The 16,780-nt window shown below is 34.6% G+C and overlaps 2 protein-coding genes and 1 long non-coding RNA gene across 4 annotated transcripts in view; 1 reads left to right on the forward strand and 2 right to left on the reverse strand.

Moving 5' to 3' along the window:
• Nucleotides 1-16,780, forward strand: part of LOC120897635 (dopamine receptor 1-like) — a 196,815-nt gene that overhangs the window by 24,273 nt on the left and 155,762 nt on the right. The window lies entirely within an intron of this gene.
• LOC120897637 lies at nt 611-2,484 on the reverse strand. Its single transcript, XR_005738566.1, has 3 exons — nt 1,124-2,484; nt 952-1,053; nt 611-875 (listed from the first exon to the last, which is right to left on the reverse strand). It is a non-coding gene; the product is annotated as an uncharacterized LOC120897637 (long non-coding RNA).
• LOC120897634 lies at nt 12,019-14,861 on the reverse strand. 2 transcript variants are annotated; one of them, XM_040302644.1, is made up of 6 exons: nt 14,618-14,858; nt 14,267-14,464; nt 13,977-14,195; nt 12,786-12,977; nt 12,211-12,441; nt 12,019-12,145 (listed from the first exon to the last, which is right to left on the reverse strand). In XM_040302644.1, the coding sequence occupies exons 1-6, from the start codon at nt 14,636-14,638 to the stop codon at nt 12,080-12,082; spliced, it is 927 nt and encodes a 308-aa protein (XP_040158578.1). In that variant the 5' UTR covers nt 14,639-14,858; the 3' UTR covers nt 12,019-12,079. The 2 variants fall into 2 exon arrangements, with proteins under 2 accessions (XP_040158578.1, XP_040158579.1); XM_040302645.1 differs by lacking the exon at nt 13,977-14,195 and having other exon boundaries at nt 14,618-14,861.

Raw genomic sequence — 16,780 nt, forward strand, 5'->3', positions numbered from 1 at the left:
TGTGGGGAAACAGCCGACCACCGTGAAACGGGGGTTGACACTTTTTGTTCATTTGATGGTTTCCATACTGTATTCGTTGGGATGATTTAGAAAACATCACTCACTGAACATTTTGACGTATTTCATTTCCTTTTATCCCATAGTGGCGAGAGCCCGCCAAACTGACAGATCGAAATGGCTTATACCGATATTGAAAAATGGTTTAACGATTTTGAAAACAAAACTTTTTGTATTGAACTGGCTTTTCAGACTTGAAATCATCCGTGCAGCCTTCAGCTTTCGTTTAACGTGGTTGACATTTTCAGTTTCAACATTGAAGTGGCTTGGAGAACCCTGTATCAATTTATTTTTGTAGTCAGCTTTTATTTATTTGCTCAATGCAGTGTTTATATTAGTTAGGTATCTAGTATTAAGTTATGGAGGCCAGCATGGCTAGCATCGCGCTCATCAAGGCTCACTTAGTCGCGCGCATAAAGCAAAATGAGTGCGATGGCAAAAAAACCCGAAAGCGCTTCGTGTGGCCCTCTCTCGTGTTTCTAGTTTTATTCTCTCTCGCATGTCATCACTCTCTCCCAGTTTTTCGGATTGAAATGAGAAATCAATCTCTTGATTTGGATGCGGCGGCCTAGCTGCTTCACACTCTTTATTTCTCTTCTTTTTGCAGTTCCCACAAGAGGATTCACACATGTGTTCTCACATACTTACATACACACACACGGTGGTTGGAAGCCTGGTGCGGTTGTTTCCAATTCTGTCTTTTCTTCTTCCCTCTTCACACCGCGCTGGTGCCCGTGGTGGTGCGCGTGTTCAGCCTGCTTGGTTCAGGAAAGATGTCATCAGATTTGGCGCGCCTCAACCGCGGCGTTGTATGAAGGCTGTTGATGAAAGTACACAATTAATAAACACACTTTGTTAAAAAATACACTTGATTTAAAGATGTGACAAACTTACCTTAGTACTTGAGGATCAATTGAGCCTTGAACGCCCGTGCACACAGTGTCCCAATTTGAAGAGGTTTGGAGAACAGCTAGCGGTAGCAGCACACATCTAAAACTTGTAAAGTGCAATGTTTTAATTAGAATAAATGTCACATAGCACTAGACACTTAGAAAAGGACACTTACCGAAACAATTAGATGATAACAATTCGTCCTCCGATAAAGCAAAAAGAACACCGCGGAGGGTGCAGTACGGGAAAGTGGTTTACGCAGGTAAAATAGTTCACGCAGCACACAAACACACACTCTCATGTCCACGGTTCTGTGTGCTCTGACTGAAGTCGCTCTTTGGCTTGGATGGAAAAGAGCAAACACTCAGATGAGTGCGATGGAAGAAAATGACTTGTGTTCAACAGGGATGGGTAGACACACGAAGTGTGCAGGAGAATTCTCTTCGTGTGGCAAGAGAGAATTGACTAACACCCTGATGAGCGAGAACGCAACAAACTTTGTAGAATGTACAAATGGGATAGGAATAGTGAGCGAAGGCAGTTTTTGGACATGAGGGGGTTGAAACTGGGAGAAACAGGCTTCGGTTGCTACTTGGGCATCTGTGTGTTTGACAGTTGGTCGAAGCAACCGGCGGTCGGAGTGAGTGTAAACAAATAGATTCAGCACTTCTTTAAAATCATTTTTTCCATTCCATTCCATTTTCCATTCCATTTGTTGTTGGAAATGGGGTAAATATGAGCCATGAGAGTGTTGATAAACTTATGTTAAACTTAACTACACACATAGACAGTGGCTTAAATTCATTGTGAGATTAAATTTGCGCGTTTCCGACAGCTTGAGCTGTTGGCAGAAAATCTCTCGAATGCACCTTTCTGTTCGAGCAATACGGTACCGATTTTTACTTCGTCGACTCGAATCTGCCGATGAGTTACTCGAAGCGGAAAGTCGCTAGCATAAAGATACGAAAATGAACATAATGAACGTGCGATTGAATCTTCTCGAATGCCGAACGCAATATAATAGGCCTGTAAGTCTCTTTACAATGTTTAATCAACATTAGTTACCAACAGAGGCCATTTTATAAAGTTTTTGCATTTGTCGCAGATGTGCATTTTACAAAATTATTATGACAGGTGTGATGTAACGGGTTTTATTCAAATCAAAACTCCTTTATATTTTTTATGGCTCATAGACAAATTCTAAAAAATGTATAAAAGACGTGCTACATACAGTTCTTGAAACTACTAGAATCATTTTGCTGTGAAAGTTTTGTTAAGTACTGTAAAAGTATTTTTTATATTTTGTATTTTTTTTTTTTCTAACAAATCTTGTCAACTTCGAAAAGCGATAACTAAAAACAGCTTTTTAGCTTTCAAAGTCGCTGGCTACCCGGGTAGCCCGGTGGCCTAGAAAACGATGATTTTTTGGTTGCCAGTGACAGGGTTAAACCATTTTCCACTGTTATTTTGACATCAATCCATACTTCAATGTCTTCTTCATGTAAAACAATCATAAGATGACACATTAATAACAAATATATAATTATGTTTATGATAACCCGGAGTAAGTTTTAAAAAATATTACTGGGGATCTTTATTTGCGAACTGCTAAACTAAGACTAAAGCTAACTTCTGGATTCGGTGGTATTTAGCTAGGCTGGTGTTTTCGGTGCTGCCAGGTTTGCCGGTCACGTTGTCGTCCACGTTTATGATGATCATGTTGCCTCGGTCCGTCTGAGCATACGACACCACACCTGGTCGTGGGAACCTGCTTCCAGTGGAGTTCCCGTTGGAACTTGACTCCGCGCGTGGAGTAACATCGATGGCTCGCTTGCGACCGTTTTCTTACTCAGCACCTGTATCATAGCGCGTAGCGCATGTGTACATAACTCCTCCCTCCTTAAACGTCGAGCGTCCTCGATCGACTTACCGACGTTTGCAGTGGGATGATGTTGTGAATAGCTTCGGTAGACATTTTCTTCTCTGCATGTTTGGTTTTGTGTTTGTAGATGCAAAATGCAGTTATAAGAAAGCCTGTTAGAACAACAATTAATATCCCTCCTGCAATTGTATGCGTGCGTAAGCGGAGTGTTATTGTATGGAGTTGATGTATGTTACTAATATGCATTGTGTGCAGATCTTGTATTCTTGGCTTGTTAAGAGTTATTTCTGTTTTGCTGCCAGTTAAGGGTAGGAAGTAGTCTTCTTGGTCTAACACATCAATATGCGCAGTAAATGTGCTATTTAAGATTTTTACGGTGCAATTGCCGGTTTCAATTAGTGTGGGTACTGCTATTATTTGGCTGTTTGAACATGAATCAATGACTGGCACTCCAAGGGTGGTATCGATTAGAATGACTCCTGGTTTCATTTCTCGTATTATCGTATGCTCGGAGCTCGTGGTGGTGGTACATTTAGATGGATGATTTCTGATGATATTTGAGATACACTTGTCGTTTAGCGGTTGTGGGTTGTTGCAAATCGTGCACTCCTCGTTAACATTGAAAATGGTGTTTTTATGTTTGGCTACAAATTTTACATCCGTCTCTACTCGGGTGTTGTTTACGTTTAGAGTTTCTATTCGTAAGAGGTCATAATCTTTTCGCTCTACTATCGGTATTTTTACTACTAGAAATATTTTTTTACCTATTGCTGTAACTATGCATGAAACATATTGTGAAATTTCCTCTTTAAAGTTTAGAAATATTTTCTGATCTTTTAATGTTTGCCATATATATTCCGTTTCGTTTGACGATAGAATATTTTTGTTTATTATGTTAGAACGAGCAAAGCTAATCTGTTCTTCTATGTCTTCTAGCAGTTGTACAATGTTATCAATGTTCAGGATAAGATTTACTTGTTCTATTTCAGTTTTTACGACTTTTATCTGATTATTCATTTGATTTTCGATTTTTTTTTAGAGTTTGTGTAATTTTGTTCACTGATTTTTCTATTTCGGAATTAATTCTAACTTGAGCGTTAATGTTGGATATGATTTTGTTTTCTGAATGTTCTAAATGTTCTAGGTTGCTGTTAATTATGTTCAAATCTTCTTGATCTGGATTTCCTGCGATTATTTGTATAATTGTTCCTAAACCATTTATTATGCCTCTCTTTTGTTTTCTAGGTCTTATATTTCCTAATTTCTTATAAGCTGATAGGATTTTATAGTCTAAGGTGTCCTTAAGATGATTGGTTAGGCTAATATTATTGGCTAAATTCTGAATATAGTTAAGGTTAGTTTCTATTTTTTCCAGATTTATTGTATGTATTACTCTATGATATCCAATTTTTATTTTGGCCGTTCCTATTTTTATTGCGACTATTCTATCTTCTCTAGGAATTTCTCTGTAAATTGTTGCTGTTATAAGTTTTGAATTAGTCCAAACTATTATGAGGAAAAGAATCATTCCAAATTTCATTTTTAGTTTTTATAATATTCAGCTGTGATTTCTGTAAGGATGAGAAAGAATTTAAATGGTATGTTAGGTTTTTCGTTTCCTTTTCAATTTTGATTTATGAATTTTTCTTCCATTTCGGTCTAAAATATTTGTAACTAGGTTATCGAAAACTTTCGTTTCGCGATACCTTTCTTCGTGTTTTAAATTATTTCTTTTCCTTTCGAAGATCGTGTCATTGTCTTTGAATAGTTCTGGTTCTTCTCGTGTTTTGTTTAATTTTTCTATGTATTTGGATTTTTTTTCTTTTTGTTTTGTGGCATACACTCTATAAAGTTCCTCTTTTTGTTTAATTCTTTCTTGAAGGTCCTCAGGGATAGGATCTTCGTTTTTGAAGCCGAAAAATAGTTCTTTAGGGGATATGTTTGTTTGAGAGTGTATAGAATCATTGTAAATTGAGACTGCCAAATTAATTTTTGAAGTAGTTGATAAATTTTTTGTAGAATCTCGTAGTGAGATTATGTTGTGCAATTCTCTTATTGTTCTATGGACAATTTCAATTGTTCCATTTGAAGAGGATTGACCAACACTTGTATAATGAGATTCTATATTATTTTCTTCAAGAAATTGTTTGATTGTGGTGGATTTAAACGAACATTCTTGGTCCATCACAAGCAAACAAGGTCTTCCAACGTTAGCGAAGAATTGAGTTAGTGCTTTTAGTATATGTATAGCGTTTCTTGATTGTAAAGGAATCGCCATGGTTAGTCTTGAGAACTTATCGCAAAGGGTTAGAAAATGTTTATCACTAATTATAAAGATGTCCATATGAACGATTTCCAAAGGTTTTTTAGGAGTGGCAGTAATTTGATATTTTTGTTTATATGGGCGTCTTTCATATTTAGCTTTTTGACATATTTTGCAAATGTTAATAAATTTAGTAATTTTAGTTTTCATGTTTGGAAAATAATATTTTCTAGCAATATGTAGTTTGGTCTCAATAATTCCTCTATGGTTTGCATTATGTTGTCGTTCAATAATCAAATCTTGGTCAATTTCATCAGTTACATCTTCTAAAATTGTTTTTGTCCAAAATAGTTTGATCGATTTTGCGCGAGAGAAATAGTTTTTGTAGATAATTTGTAAGTTTTGTAAGATTTTTTCGCTGCAACAAATGCCAGTAACACATTTGGGAGATGCATATTCTTTGATTATGTTGATCAACATAGCTGGTCCAAAAAGAGGCGTTTTTATTGTTATTCTATGATAATTTCCGAAAAGTGTAATTGCTTCTCGAGAATCATTATTATTTTCTTCTAGTATTATTTGATTTCTAAATTCATTTAGTGGTTTTTCAGTTGCTGGGATGAATTCGTCATCATTAGTATCTGCTGAGTGTTGCGTCATAGTGTCAGTATTGTTAGAGGCAGTATTTGCATTTAATTCGGATGTTAAAGCAGGGTTTTCCGTTATGCGGGATAGTGCATCTGCATTTCCATTAAGAGTACCTTTTTATACTTAATTTCAAATTCGAATTCTTCCAAGGCCAGTTTCCAATGAAGAAGTCTTCTATTTAAATCATTTTTCTGTCTTAGCCAAACAAGAGGTTTGTGGTCAGTTCTTATTTCAAAAACTGTTCCGAAAATGTACGGTCGGAAATGCTTTGTTGCCCAAACAATGGCGAGTAGCTCTTTTTCGGTAGCTGAATAGTTGCACTCTGTTTCGTTAAGCGTTCTAGAAGCGTAAGCGATTGGGTGTTCCTTACCATCTTCGAATTTTTGTGAAAGTACAGCGCCAAGGGCGAAGTCACTTGCGTCTGTTTCTAAAATGAATTTTCTGCTAAAATCAGGATATTTTAAAATAGGATCAGTAGTGAGCATTTGTTTACAATCATTGAAACAATTTATAAATTCGTCATTATGTGTTATTTTAGAACCTTTCTTAAGACATTTTGTGAGAGGTTTGGTCAGTTTTGAAAAATCTTTTATGAATTTTCTGTAATAACCAAGGATTCCTAAGAAACCTTTAATGTGGGTTGTTGTTTTTGGTATGGGCCAATGCAATATTTTTTCTATTTTGTTTGGATTGGGTTTGATGCCATCTTGAGTTACGATGTGTCCTAAGAATTCACACTCTTTTCTTAAAAATTCACATTTGTCTAATTGAACCTTTAAATTTGATTCAATTAATTTTTTCAACACTTTATTCAAATTGTCCAAATGTTGTTGGAGTGATTTACCAAAAATAATAATATCATCTAGATATACGAGACAGTTTCTTCCTACAAGGTCACCTAAAATATTATTCATGGCTCGTTGAAAAGTAGCAGGTGCGTTTTTCAAGCCAAAGGGCATTCGTATAAACTCGAAGTGTCCTTTTTCTGTGCTAAAAGCTGTTTTTGGTCTATCCTTTTTATCAACTTCAATTTGATGAAAGCCGGATTTTAAATCAAGTGTAGTGAAGTACATGCTTCTACCTAACTTGTCCAAAATTTCTTCTATATTGGGAATAGGGTATCGATCATCGATCGTTTTTTCATTCAATTTTCTATAGTCAACCAAGATGCGCCATTGCTCCTTTCCACTTGCATCTGATTTTTTAGGGACTATCCAGATTGGGGATGTCCATGGGGATATAGAATGTTGGATAATACCGTCAGCAATCATTTCTTCGATTTGCCTATTCACTTCTGCTTTATGAATATTGGGGTATCTATAAGTTTTTGTGTGAATGGGTATATCGTCTTTAGTTTTTATTCGATGTCTAATAGCGGTGGTGCATGAAAGTTTTTCTTTTTCTTGATGGATGATGCCTAGATTTTGTTTAAGAATTTCGAAAAGTTTATGTTTTTCTTCTTTGTTTAAATGATCGGTGCGAATTAAATTTTCGAGATTTGCTATGTAATTTTGTGGATGATCATTATATGGGTGTGTGCTCATGTGATTTATTTCGATCATTTTGTCTAATTCATATGTTTTTGCTGGTTTAGTCCAATGAAATGTTAATGTGTCGCCGTAATTCCTGGCAAGAACTTTAGCATATCCTTGTTTTGCTTTATAAACGCCTGAAGGAATTATTGCATCTTTTATTTGAATGTCTTTTGGAAGAAAAATGTTTCCTTTTGTTTGAGAAACAGGAAGCTTTATAATTTGAGAATTATTAGCATTTAATGTAATTGAAGGGGGTTCTAATGTTCTTATTTCTAAGTCGATTGTACGATCGGGTAGAATAAGTTTATGATTTTTGTATCAATTAGTGTTTCCATATCGGAGAGTGATTCATATCCGAGTATTCCGTCAAAATAATTGTGACATTTGAAAAGGTAAAATTTTAATTTTTTATCTAGAATAGTTATGAATGTGCATTCTTGTGATTTGAACTTACCATTTTTATTTTTTATGGTGATTGTTTCGCATTTTACTCTTTGAGTTAGTGGAACTAATTCTGGATTTAAAAGTTTTTGTTCGCTCCGCTGTCTACTAAAAGTTTGATGTTTGAGCCATTTAATTTTGTTGTGTAAAAGGGTAGTCCGTTAATTGCGTTTAACTCGGTGGGTTTAAGTTTGCAGTAATTTGAAAATTTACATCTTCTTCATTATCGGTTTCTTCGTCTGAATCGGATTCTTCTGATATTGTTTTTCCGTCATCTTCTTCGGCTGTATGCGAGAAAATTTTGTTTCTCATATTGGACCGTAAGGATTGATCGACATCCATGGGAACAATTTTTGTACGATCTGAAGATGGTTTCATGTTATTGAATGGTCTATTTTCAAGGTGTTTAGGTTGTGAAAATTTATTATCCCTTTTTACATTTTTGTCGACACTAGGATGTTTTTCGAACCCATTATTGGTGTTTGATTTAGTTCTTTCGGCGTTTTGGAATCTGCATAGAAAGGCGTAAGCTGATTCCAAGTCTTCTGGTTGTGCGGTTTGTGCATATCCAAAATATGTTTTGCTCAGACCATTTATGAACGCAGCGAGGCATTCTTGTTCTAAAAACAGGTTAATTGCCTCCCAATGTGAAGCGTATACCGTATTCTGTCTTGCTACTGATTTCATATTGATCAAAATTTCTTTTGTTTTTCTATAGTGAAGGCTCAAAGATTCGTTTTGTTTTAGGTTCCACAGTTGTGTTTGATACGTTGCGATGTTGTTTCGATCGCCATAAACGTTCTGCAAAATATCTGCGACTTCATCAAAAGTAGTAGGGTTTCCGTTCACACAAATAGTATCACGTGCTTTGCCCTCTATCTTATTAATTACGGTCTGTTCGTAGACACTAAATATTTCTGGTGCCACATTGTTTTTGAAGAGGTCTAGTGTTTTTTTTACTGTTGTTAACCAACCGATTAACTGTTTTTTGTTTCCGTCGAATCCGGGAATGACCCTAATTGGATCCGGGATCCGAAAATAGTCAGCACTGCGACTCGAGGTCGTTGGCTGTTGTTGTTGTTGGAAGCGTTGTAAACTATCATTTTCCGCTTGGAGTGTGTTAACGCGTTCCTCTAACGAGCGCATAGATTCAATCAATGCGTGTATATTTTGTTCCATTTTCACTGGAATTTTCTTGTCCCTAGTGAATTTCAAAGAACGAACTTTTGGGAAAGGGGTATATTTTGGCATTCAATTATAAAAATTGTTTGTTGCCTACCGCCTTTTTATTATAAGAGTGGGGAACTTATGCTTTAGGATGTAACTCACCTTTTTTATCCACGTGTCGGGAAATTAGGGTTTTCCGTTACCTGTCCTTTGCTTTGTCCTTCCTTTTCTTCTTTGGTCGCTCGTTGTCCACGGGTTGGGTCAGCGATTGTCCTTCCTTTTCTTCCTTGGTCGCTCGTTGTCCACGGGTTGGGTCAGCGATTGTCCTGCGTTGATTAGTTTACCCAGTAACGCTGGCTGGGGAGTCTTGCCGCTAGCTTTTGTTCGAATGTTCTCTTCCAATTCTAAATAGTTGAAACCAACCGTTCGTGCACTTGTTCTTACACTTTATGAAATAATGAAATTCACGCGATCGTCACGAGTCAACCACGGATCGGGCGATGGAGCAAAGTCCGGGCGATACACAGATTTATTTCCGTTATTTCACTGCACTATACTTGAACACTTGTCACTGAACGTGAATTGGGCCTAGCCGACTGCGCCAATTATGTTTATGATAACCCGGAGTAAGTTTTAAAAAATATTACTGGGGATCTTTATTTGCGAACTGCTAAACTAAGACTAAAGCTAACTTCTGGATTCGGTGGTATTTAGCTAGGCTGGTGTTTTCGGTGCTGCCAGGTTTGCCGGTCACGTTGTCGTCCACGTTTATGATGATCATGTTGCCTCGGTCCGTCTGAGCATACGACACCACACCTGATCGTGGGAACCTGCTTCCAGTGGAGTTCCCGTTGGAACTTGACTCCGCGCGTGGAGTAACATCGATGGCTCGCTTGCGACCGTTTTCTTACTCAGCACCTGTATCATAGCGCGTAGCGCATGTGTACATAACTATATACGTTTAAAATGGATTTTAAAAATCTACGTAAAAAGTCGCGAAAATGTATTAAAGTCTTTCCCCCAGTTTCACGACACTCGAGTTTCGCGAATTCGAGATACGGGAATTTTAATTTTTAACAGTTCATATGTCAAGTAAGTAAAATTTTCTACAACAACTGTCAGATGCAAAATCTGAAAATTTTCCAAACGTTTCAAATCAATAAAAAAGAAAGAATAACCGAGATTTCTGCATGAACTGCATTTATAAGTAATTTAGTGCATAAAAGAACTATATTCAATCAATGATTACAATTTATCAATCATATGTGGGTTGTAAAACGTGAAATTCGACTTACGCGAAAATACGAGTTACGCGAATGTCTCGCATTATTCGCGTAACTCGGGGAAAGACTGTATGTGGGGTAAAATGGTCTTGTTATGAGACTAAATGGTCTTACACAAAATGTCAAAACACTTCAAAACAAAGGGGCAAAATGGACCCCAACATTGAACTTCAGTCTTTGGTTTAAGCTCTTGCATCGCGGTAGAATTGTGAGAATAGAAATTTAAGTTTAGTATTTTAGTGTTTTGTTGAGTAATTTAGTCAAATGATGGAATATTTCAATAACTCACGTGTTGTCAGTAAATTTTCTTGGTGTATACATACAGTACAGTTTTATTTATGTAAAGTTAGTGTATTGTAGCGACCTTAGCTTATACCACAGCTTCATCATGTTGCCTCAGTGAAGGCATAAAGACCTTTTTGTCCTAAGCTGGAACAACTATTTTTCCCAAGTGAAACATTTTGTAAACAATAACATTAAAAACTTTAAATTAGATTAAAATTATTACTTTTCCCACGTAAATCATAGACAAATATCATGCACCTGGATACACATTCTTTTCTTGCTCTAATTAAATGTTAAATTATTACGAAAGCTTATTTTCAAGACGTTGGAATTTACATCGCTTAGAGCAAACATTTTATTTCCTAAATTATTCATTTATTTTGAAATCTATTTTTATGAAACTTTCTTGGCGTGCTTTAAACATTAGCTGGCATCGCGAAAGAATCGGTTTAAAATTAACAGTCGTTAAAATTAACCAGAGTCGTTAAAAATTGCTAGAATTTGGCATCGCGAACGCATTGAGTTCATTTGTTAATTGTAACGACTGGTCCTATGCCGCCGTTAAACAAACAACTGTCAAGAGCGTATGCGATACAAATTAACAGTCGTTTAATTATACTGCTCGAATTTTTTCCCCGTGTTTGCCTATATGCGATATCGAGCAGTCGTTAACTGTTTTGACGGTCGTTTATTTTAACAGGAATGAACAACAAATGAACTCGGTTAAACCAAAATGAACTTTAAACGACTGTTAAAATGTGTTCATTTATTCGCGATGCTGGCTATTGTATTTGATGTTTTTCAATCATTAGAAATCATCATAACCATGTAAATTTGCCAATAATGACCATTTCGCCCCACCTAACCATTTTGCCCTAGATTCTCCTACATGAATATTCGTTATACGTTATTACTCCGCATTTATAGCAAATATCATCCCTATAATTTGAAATATAGAGGACATGTTGTCTGAAATCTTAAAAATGTTTGATTTCCCGTATTTTTTAATAAGTGTCCTGAGCAGTGGCGGATCTAACGGTAGGCGGACTAGGCGGTCGCCTGGGGCCCCGCCGATTAAGGGGCCCCGTAGATCGCCATTCTATAGTATGCCGTATGGACAGAGTACTAGCGACAAGGGCCCCCGGAAGGATGGACGTTGGGGCCCCGAGGCTGGCGAATCAATTTTCGAGCCTGTGACTGATGATCGTAGGGCCCCCCTACTGCCCCCCCTACGGCGTTCAAACTCCCAAAAACCAGTTTAGTAAAAATCGTAATATAGTGACTGACCAAGCGATGGCCGCAAACATTTCATGAGCATGTATTAGTCACGCCAATCGTTCTGAGTATCACCTCTGATTATCACAATTGAGTATGTGACGCTGATATGAATTTTGTTTCAGTCAGATATTTTTATGACATTGATAGTGATATTTTGCAGCACTGATCCTGAGTTTTCAACAACTTCTGTTTAGGTACTTTAAACTACCCGTATGCTAAATTTGGATCAAATCGTCGTTACAGTTATTGCGTGTAGCAGAACTGTTAATATAGACAAAGAACAATTCATACGTTTATTTTTATTTATTAGTATTTTTTTTATTTTTTCGAAATTGTTATGAAGTTTAATTTAGGTAACACACTTTCCCCTGTATGAATGACAGTTTGAAGAACAGCAATTTTCATGACGGGTACACTGCGAAATTAAAACAAAGAAAATAATAAGTCTTACTTATTATAGCTAAAGGCTTAACTACTTACGCTATCACCAATAGCTTTACACCGCCCTTCTATATGAGTAACGCTTTGCTCTGTCGTTGAAATTTGTCCACTGTAACGGGTAATGAGGTCATCTAAATTTTGTACTTGAATATATGGCCCATTTATAACCGACGGACGAGTTAACTCTGATTCCAGCACACCAACACGGATCTCTGTTGAACATACAGATTTATAACATGCTCCGGAACAGCAATCTTTGTTGTGGACACACTATGTATATAGTATATAGAATATATGTTGTTATGTATTTATATATATATATATATATATATATATATATATATATATATATATATATAATTAACTAATTAATCAACTAATATGTTATTAAAATATTTTTTTCTATTTTGTTTTGTTTTGTAAATATATATATATATATATATATATATATATATATATATATATATATATATATATATATATATATATATATATATATATATATATATAGATATATATATATATATATATATAGATACAAAACAAAACAAAATAGAAAAAAAATATTTTAATAACATATTAGTTAATTAATTAATTGCTTTTCAATGACTTACATATAATCCGTTCGATGTGCACTTGGGTGTTCCTGTGCTTGTTTCGTCTACTGTACCCCCAAAACGATTGGAAGTATAAATTGATGTTACAGGTAGATTTGGATCTGCCACTACTGAAAGGTCATATCTGTTGACGCATTTATACGCAAAGCTTAAACAACTTTTGGAGCAGCATTCCGAAGAAGTTAAACACTGGTTTAAAAATTATAAATAATCAGGTTTGAGTTTAAATGAAAATATAATACACTGATGCGTAAATGCATGTTAATTGTTTTATAACATTTAAACACTAAATGTATCTTCTAAATCAGTGCTCTCAAAGCTTTTAAGAATCATGGACTGCTTTTGTTTGAAAAAACCGCACATATATATATATATATATATATATATATATATATATATATATATATATATATATATATATATATATATATATATATATATATATATATGTGCGGGTTTTTCAAACAACAGCAGTCCATGATTAAATATATATATATATATATATATATATATATATATATATATATATATATGTATATATATATATATATATATATATATATATATATATATATATATATATATATATAAGTCCGCGGACTACAAGTCAGAGACCCCTGTCCTTAATAAAAAAAATAATTTAGTAATTACTTCCTCACATAAAGGTATCGTAGTACGGTTGTGAGTTCGTACGACCTAACAACATTGCTATCATGGGTTCTAGCTCAGTTGGGACCGTGTCCTCTATGCGCACAAGAACATTTGTTAAGCAAAACATAAAAATAATTTTTTTTCCACATTTTTGAGAGTACAGTCACTTATCTTTTATTTGAGAGCCAATGAGATTGTCAAATAGGAGAGCTTATCAAGTTATAGAGATTGAAAGTTAAAGAAAGTTTCATGGAAAGCTATAGAAAAGTTCAAAACATTTTTTTTCCAGTTGAACTAGCAAACATGGCAACAGCATACACAAATAAGAGGAATGCAGATTTAAGTGGTTTTCTAAATTATAGGGGCAATAATGTATATTCTGAAAATGAAAAGACTGTTAGAACATTTCTAGGAGGAAGGGGTTTTCAAACTTAAGAGTTCTTATATTAAATAGAGTGCACTGTGTATGTCATTTTACTCCTAGTTTAAGAATCTTAATTTATTAGTGTTGGCTCTTTTTGATTTTCGTATACTCACATATTCACCAATTTTAGCACACATTTTTGGAACTGAAGTATGTGTTGTTGTTAAAATAGATGAAGTTTCATCGCCTATTCGATTCGTAAAGTTTACCATTGAGATCTGGGGTGTTGAATTGAGTGGCCCAGTCATGGCAGAATCAGATGGACTGAGAGGCACACATTTATAAGAGAAAGTTAAACAATTGCCTGAACAACATTCCATATGCGTCAAACACTGTTGTTTCAATTAAAAAAAAATGCAATTAAGTAATATGTTGTTTGAAATGTGGTTTGTTTTAATCTTACATATTCTCCGTTCAGAGCGCATGTCTTTTGGGTTAAACTTGCACCACCATCATCTGCTCCGAAACGATTTGCTGTATCAATTGGAACTGGCTTCACTGGAACGCTTATAAATCCTTCAGAAGCACTTGCTGGCACAGGTACGCATTTATATGAGAAGCTTAAGCAACTTCCTGAACAACAATCTCGATGAGTAAGACACTTCATAATAAAAAGGGTGTATGGTAAAAGAATCAATCAGACTTAATCTCATATTCATAAAATTTAACATTAAATCACAACACAGCTAATGAAAATTATCATTGCTGGTATAAAAGTTGTAAAACCAGTTTTAAGATGACAATTCTGACTTACATATTCATTATTTTTGCACATTGTTTTTGATCTGTTTGCGCTTCACAGAAATATAAACAACTCAGTGTCACTATAACAAACAATAATATCTGCTGATGCATATTATATCTTCAATTAGCTTGCTACAACTTCGCTTTCGTGAAATGTGTGTTAGTAACAATGTCCAAAACAGCAATCTACCTAGTATAATTTAAGTGATCTTGCTATTTCAACGAACGAATCAGCACTGACTGTAAACTCTGATTGTAGACAAAGGTAAGCCAAAACAAGCGCTTCAAAGAAAATCGAATGGAATGACGAAGAACCATGCATCGATCGCATTTGCAGAGCGGGTATGCGAATGTATTAGTATTTGTTTATAACGCCACATGCTATGGAACAAACTTACATTATCAAAATGGTTAAAGACAAACGAGAAATGTAAAGTCCTGCATCACATGCTAAAAGTTGATAATGAACAACCAAACTGGCACTTAAATATGATTATCAAGTATAAAGATGGACAGTGTATAGATGTTTTTTTTTGTTCACGAAGACTCATTTTTTTATTTGTGAAGAACAAGTGTTGACTGACAACGGTTGTTGAGCCGAAGAAGAAAAACAAGCATTATTGAATTTATTCACATTTCAATCATTATGTGAATCTTCAATGTAATTAGTATTATAATTCCATACTTATGATGATGTTTGTGTTTTTTGTTCTACAAATGTCATACTGATTTCATTCTCCTTTTTGTTTTTGGTATTTTCCCCGTTATATCTGGAATTTCTTGTTAGTCACTGAACCGGATTTTACGCACACATTGGCACCCATACAACATTATTGTTTGGTATATGGTGTATTGTGTACAAGCTCGGGCACCTTGACCGCTATCAAGGTGAACATTTTAGAAATGCTCTGACGATTCAGTAATATAAAAGCTCTTGCGTTAGGAATTTCACAGTCAGCTAGTCAATTGTTATGTTAACTAGTCAACCCTATAGCAAACATAATGCGATGAAGAGAATGTAACATAGATTTAATTATTTTTCTAGAGCCCGACAACTTAATACATTGTATACAGCTACGAATTGCCTGTCTTTTTATCTATACATTCCCATCTGAAATATTTTTTGTATAAGCATGCTTAATGTTGACATGCACATGCCGAAAACGATTTATACATTGCAGTACACAGTGCGTTAATCAGAAAGCCGGACAAAATTTCATTAAACTTAAGCAAGATTTGTTCGGTCTTGCGATTGATGCATTGTACATGCCTGGATTTAAATTCTTTTGATAAGTTTATTTATGGTTTATTGTTTTGAAATATTTAATTTCTTGTAAACATTATCAGCATAAACGCACGTCATGAGCACTGTAAAGAACGAAATGTGAGCAACGAGAAATCGTTTTTAACGTTTTTATCCCTTTGGCAACTGAAGGTTTTACATCACCTATGTGTGACCGATAGCGGAAATTTAAGGAACACAATTACCGCTTGAACTCTGACTTTGGTAATATGATTTAATAAGAAAAATCCATTTGCTCTGCGAGGAAATTGAAGATTTTCACATCAGATAGCTATGAAACGGATTAAATACAGTTTATTTTATATATTTGCCTATTCAGCATCAGCATTAGCCTAGGCCAGCTAATGTAACGTTTTCAAATTATATGATATTTAATTATTATAAGAAAGAATTTTATGTTAATGATAATGTTCATAGATTATGTTTTTTGAAATATAATATAATATCTGAGACAAAATGTTTGCTAGAATATTTGAACAACTTCGTAAATTATATAAAAATAACAATGAACGCATGATAAAATAGTTATTTTATATAGATTTTAAAATTTAAGATTTAAAGTATTTTAGACGAACCTAAAAATTGATGATTGTCTTCTTATATTACAATTACAACATAAAATGTTTCAGTTTTTACTGGAATTTTTAGCCCATTTATATAAACAATTCTCAAATGTGTAATTAAAACTCGTTTTCTTTTATTTTATTTAATTTAAAATTATCTTGGCATGAATCTGTATTTTTTTCTTATAGACAAAAATGATTGCAGAACGTGTTAAAGTTATGATACATTTCTCTTAACTTTACAACCAACAGACTTATTTGGTGTTATAATTGTTAACATTTTTATAAATTAAAATGCAATAAAATA

Source organism: Anopheles arabiensis, chromosome 2 (assembly GCF_016920715.1).
Source record: "Anopheles arabiensis isolate DONGOLA chromosome 2, AaraD3, whole genome shotgun sequence".
NCBI lineage: Eukaryota > Metazoa > Arthropoda > Insecta > Diptera > Culicidae > Anopheles > Anopheles arabiensis.

Coding starts and splice junctions, on each gene's coding strand:
- LOC120897634 (XM_040302644.1), bottom strand. CDS start 14,638: ATGTGCAAAAATAATGAATAT. Junction 14,465..14,617: donor TGTGCAAAAATAATGAATAT/GTAAGTCAGAAT, acceptor TTTATTATGAAG/TGTCTTACTCATCGAGATTG. Junction 12,146..12,210: donor GTAAAGCTATTGGTGATAGC/GTAAGTAGTTAA, acceptor TTAATTTCGCAG/TGTACCCGTCATGAAAATTG.